General features: G+C 42.2%; 1 protein-coding gene across 1 annotated transcript in view; it reads right to left on the minus strand.

Moving 5' to 3' along the window:
* Positions 1-3: 3 nt before the first annotated feature.
* Positions 4-5864, minus strand: part of ZNF384 (zinc finger protein 384) — a gene marked incomplete at its 3' end in the record, with an annotated part of 16724 nt that continues 10863 nt past the window's right edge. The window contains exons 5-6 of the mRNA XM_010024280.1: positions 711-935; positions 4-64 (exon numbers count right to left, since the gene is read on the minus strand). Coding sequence (XP_010022582.1) covers positions 4-64; positions 711-935 — 286 coding nt within the window. The remainder of the gene's footprint in view (positions 65-710; positions 936-5864) is intronic.

A 5864-nucleotide genomic window follows, 5' to 3' on the forward strand; every position in this document is an offset into this window, starting at 1 on the left:
GCTCTTGGAGCAGTGAGGACACTTGTGCGGCTTGACAATCGCCGTGTGGAGCTTGGAGTGGATCCTGCCGAAGAGGAGGAGGAGCAGCAGCAGTTGGACATGACCGCCATCTGGCTAGTGCTGATGGAATGAGGGCACAAAGGGGGTGGGACAGCACCACTCTATCTGCTACACGGAGGAACTCCAAACACGGCATGAGCTCGCTCACTTTCAAACCGTGCTCCTCTTGGATTCAAGAGACCGTGGTCTGTCTGCACCGGGGGAGGATCCAGAGAGAGGAACTATAGAGTTTGGACTGAGGGGCATTGGCAGAGCTGTGTGTGGGAAGCCTATGGCTGAAATAGCAGGGGGCTGCAAGCCTGGACTGAAACGTTTGGCAGAACTACGCTGGGGTGACAGGGAACAGTCTCCTATACCCACTCTCACTTTGACACAACCAGCCCTACCCTCCATCAAAAAGCATCACTCTGTTGCAGACACCCCTTAGGGTGAGCAGTTATTAACCTCTGTGCATACCCAGCCCCTCACAGCGAGTGACAAGTCTCACATGTCGGATACCACTACTGCCTGTTTGTCGTGTACGAGACCTGACCAGCCTGCGGAAAACAAGCTTGGTCTTCCCAGGCAGTCGCTCACTGAGGGTGCTCACAGCATGCTGGGATGACGGCAACATGCAGTGTGGAAGGCCCCCAGCCTCCTCTGGCCCTTACCGTGTGTGCTGCTGCAGGTGGGAGAGCTGGCGGAAGGCCTTCTGGCAGTAGCTGCACGTGTAGGGCTTGGCCCCTGAGTGGATGCGAATGTGCTGGGCCAGGTAGGAGCTGTTGGCGAAGCTCTTGGAGCAGTGAGGACACTTGTGTGGCTTTGTCTCCGTATGGGACTTGGAGTGGATCTGCATCTCCGACTTGGAGTAGAAGGTCAGCGAACACATCCGGCACCTGGGACCGGGGCGAGGGGAAGAGACAGTGTCACATGGGGGTGAGCCCCAATATGTATCAACCCTAACTGGACGGGGTCTTCCGCACTGAGTGAAAGGAAGTTTTCTTGCTATGTGGCTCTGGGGAGGTTTCACCCGGGACACTGTGCTTGGCTGCAAGTACTCCCAGTCCCAAGGGGACAAACTTAAGCTAGGAACTGGCAGAAGAAACCAAACAATACCTTGCAGCCAGGCAAGTAAAGGTCTTGGAAGAATCAAAGAGGTTAATTTATTAGACCTACAAGGGAGACAGGGCAGCACTTTGGAAATTTGCCAACAGCAGTCTGAAGGGGACAGAATAATAATTCCCAGACAAAAACCACTTTTTGTTCATCTGTGATTTATTTCAGTCAAAAAAAGGTTGGAAAACCTGGAAATCCCAGGTTAAGGTTCATTTTAATCATAAAAATTAACCCCATGTCCTGCGAAGTCTGCAAAAGCAGTTATGACCAAATCCACTTAACTCTGCTCCCATTTTTGGAGAAGACACTTGAATATTTAGAACACAAAATGCTGACACTAACAACAGTGCTGCTTTCCTAGTGGGTGTCACAAAGATATTCTAGATATCAAATGTGGTATTTCACTGGTCTAATGGGCTTTCATAATTTCAACCTTACTGATGTGATGCAAAATGTTTTGTCTAGGAGCTTGGATCCATCTGTTCCCATAATGATCAGAAATGTATTTGGTAATACACAGACTCTTTGAACAGGAAGAAGCAGTTGGCATCTATCTGCTATGGATGCTGCTGTTAAAAACTGTTCCTCCATCATTACACCACGCTGTTAAGAGAAGCTTGCACTGTTTTACAATTCAAGATAGTAAAAGCTTTTGTGGTTGATAATATAACCGAGAGACAGCAGCAGTAGCCAAGTTACTGGACTTTTCCTTATCTTTCCCCTCCCTCCCCCACCATATGTGTGCTAACCCATGGGCAGACTTAAGGTTTCTCTGAACTTAGCTTTTCCATTTGCAGACTTTTCAATTAAACAAGACAAAACTGAACCTGCACTTGGAACTTCCAGGGTCACAACTGAGAGTCTGGCTAACACAAATTCAACCTTCACAGCAGGCTGACTTCAGTTTTTGTCTGGGAATTTCCTCAGGTTTTCAAGTGTTTACAAAACTGCTCAATGACAAAAGTCTCTGCAGGTATTACAAACCACAGAGAATTATCCTGCTCTTCCCCATATCCATCTCCTCCCAGAAAGATACTTCATTACATCTGGTATTGTGACTATTTACGCTGGAGCCAGAAGCTTTAGGAAATGTGCAGTCTGATTAGCGTATGTAATGTAAGCAGTATTTATCCAGCACCTACTTTAACTTCCACAGGCCCTTCCGAGCCACAGCTTGATTTTACGCCATTTAGGTGGAAGCCATGCCTTTCTAGCAAGCACTCTACCACACACTTGCCATAACACTTTCTTCCAATCCATCACTGTTCTTTTATATCCATTATCATATCTAGCAGTTGTTCTCATGTTTCCTACCTTCATCTTTCTCTTAGTCCGCTGTAATTGCAAACCCTAACAGAACATGCAAGCTAAATGCATCCTTACGTAGATCCCACCTCACACACACAACAATCCCTTCTGGAATCAACAAACAGAAGCAATTTGACTGTTTAGGTCTATTTGAGATACAAGGAGAAAAAAAGGAATTTTTTTTTTTTTTAAAGGAGCTATCTTTAAACACTCGTGCAGTTTGTTCCAGACTTTCTGACATGTTTAAAGCTAGACTTGAATACAGCATATGCATTTTGCAGTTATCAAAACATACTTACAGGATGAGGATTGTATCCTCGAAAGCAGCAACATTAGATAGAACTTTGAGGTGAATACTGAACCGAAAAACACATCTGAGTGCCCAAGTCCAGTTCCCTGCTAATGCAAGCAATTACAGGATAACCCCATCCATGACTTTTATCAATCTCCTCAGCAGATTCTTACTTCAATTACTCTCAGTTGAACTTTGTTCCACACTATCAGTCCTCTGATAAGGAACCATTCAATTGAGAACAAGCTCCTGTTGGGATGCTGTGCTAATATGGCTAACCGTACCAAAGCAAAGGGGAATAGCAGGGATTGTTTTTGTAAACAGGACTAGTGTGACTATTCTTGCAACAACGTGTCTAATTCTGAAGTCCGTATAAGTCGACAATTATTGAAAAACTCAGACAAATGCAGCAAACTTGAAGAATGCCGGCATGTGGAAAATCGACTTCACAGTGAAGATTCACTGAGCACAGTGGATCCAAGTTTGGAGAAAAGCTTGAAAGATAGCTTGGTCAATACCCATATAAATCTATGTAGGGAGAAAAATATCAATTTCTAGGGGCTTGTTTTATGAGCCAAGAAAGATATAATGAGAAACAAGAACTGATACTAGAAGTTAAAAAATCCAAGAGGAAACAGGAGCTTTCCAATGATGAGAATAATGCATCTTTGGAACAATGCTCAGAGGTTATACTATGGTCTTAATCACTTGGCCCCTCCAATCAGTAGTTTGAAAATCCAGCTACCTTTCTGAAATACCCTTCTGAATGTTTTGCTGTAGTTTAAACACAATGCTGGGCACTTAGGTCTTCTGTGCTGTACACATGACTATGTATTTTAAACAGCCTATTCACGTCTGAAAAATTCATGAACTTTACTATGTCATCAAGTCTAAGTAGTCCCATGCATGAAACCTGTAGTGCCATAAAGCCATCTACTTTATGGCCCATAACTTCTTGTGCATCCCTTCCTTTACTTATTTGCTTTGTCAGGTATCTGCCTTCAGGTCAGAATACTCCCCAAAATTAATGAAGAGAAATAGACTGAATGTCCTTTTGCATTTTCAGAATAAAAGGATAAAGAAGGTAGTTCAAAACCTCTCTTGCACTTGCATAAAAATGGAAGATAAATCTGACTGTTAGCAAAACCACCCTCCCCACACCTGAACTCCTCTTGGCTGAATTCAGCCGCTGTCGACATTCTAGTACTGTTTTTCAAACAACATTTAACAAGAAAATCTTGCAAGGTCTCATTTTCCAATCATCTAATTAGCATCAGCCCTGAGAGGGCAAGAACCGTTATGTAGCATTAACAAATTCATGAGCCTTATAAGTTAAAAAAACCTCTGGAATACAGCAGAAAGCTGCATTTCAGAGAGTTTCATATTGTGTGGCATCAGGCATTTTCAAGGGAACAAATGATCCATTTAATTAAGGGCTTCGCATTCTGCCTCAGACACCATCAAATATTAAAGGGGACGATGCAATCAGCCCTCTAGTGGGCAAATACGAATTCAAAAAATGTTAAATCCATACGGATAATGAGAACATTGCAGCTGACACTAAACAGCGTTTCACTATTCTACTTCAGTGAAATCCTCCTGGCTGAGAAGAGGAAAAGTTGGGAGTGCTCCTTGCTAAGCATGAGCAAAACGCTACATGAAATAATTGATTTTTTCCCTCTGTTTAATATCCATTTTTAATCTTTTCTCCCTGCTGTGCCTCTAAACTACCACTACTTTAACTGTATTCTGAGAGCAAGTAACAGAAATGACTGCAGCATTCCTGTCGACAGTGTGATACAACATCCCTATAGCTGCTTGTTATAGCTTTGCAAATTCAAACAGCCTAGGAGAACATATTCTTAATAACACAGAGGTTTACATAAATAGTTAATTTAGTACCCAGCCATATGCCAGAGATCAAAAGTAACCCCTTCCAATGTTGATAATCCTTTCTTTTTATAGGGAATCTGCAGGGAAATAAAGTGAGACATTCAGAGAATGTTCATGTTAGACAGAAACACCCTCAAAAAAATCATGAAATGCCAGTAAAAGGTGGATGTACAATTCTAATTCTGCTCCCATATGAAAGTCATCACGATGACTCATAAACAAAATGATGCTTATAGCAACTAGACTACAATTCTGTGGCCCACAGTGCCATATTTTTTTCCACTTTTCATGGAATGTTCCGCTTCATTCATCAGATGCTGTTATGAGATAAAATACCATCTGAAATACCAGCTCATAGTAAAAATTGCCCTAAGTGGATTAACAGCATTCTTCAATCAAGCGCTTAATGAATCAGTATCACAGTTGTGAAAACTGTGTAAGCTTTTACATGGCTTTGAGAATTCAAATTCCTAGTATCTACTGAGATTAGTCTTAGAAGTTAATTGAGCCCTTGCTCCTTCTCTTAGGCTATAAATACAAGTTTGTACTTGTATTTTTTCAACTCACAAGTTAAAAAAAAAAAACAAAAAAAACACCAACAAATCAGGGAGGTCAGAATTTAAACTGGATGATAAGAGTAAGTTCAGGCTGTCGAAGTCAGCAGTTCATTTAGCAAGGAAAGAAATGTACTACCTTTGCAATGCAGAGTTAATGAAGTAACTAATGCAAGCAGAGCATAATAATGCATGCACAGTTCATGATAAATACTATTTTAACCCTCACATTCCCTGATTTAGTTTGTTTAAAGCTGAAGTTAAACATTTTCTAGCTAGTATTTTCAAAGAGGCAGGGTAAAAGAGACAGAATTAGCACAGAGCTAGAAAAATTGGGTAAGACCTAAATAAAGCTGGTGAGCACAAAGATGCCAAATGCAAGCACATGAATTGTACCTCTGCTTCCACACTTCTCCATCCAGCATCAGCTCCCATTCAGAAATTAACACTGTGCTTCCTTTCACCATTTGACGCTACTGGCATGTATACTGTCAAATCTATCAGCTGTGCTCAGATATCTGCCAGCTTGCTTCTACAGTCCTTCAGTTGCTTGGTGGCTTGCTAAGGCTACAGATAAGCATACTCTCCTGGCAGGGCAGCAAGTGTTTTTAAATGCTCTCACCATACAGCACTTTTCCAGTTCTCAGATTTGAGGGCATTCC

The sequence above is a fragment of the Nestor notabilis genome, unplaced genomic scaffold, assembly GCF_000696875.1.
Source record: "Nestor notabilis isolate BGI_N333 unplaced genomic scaffold, ASM69687v1 scaffold33911, whole genome shotgun sequence".
Lineage (NCBI taxonomy): Eukaryota > Metazoa > Chordata > Aves > Psittaciformes > Psittacidae > Nestor > Nestor notabilis.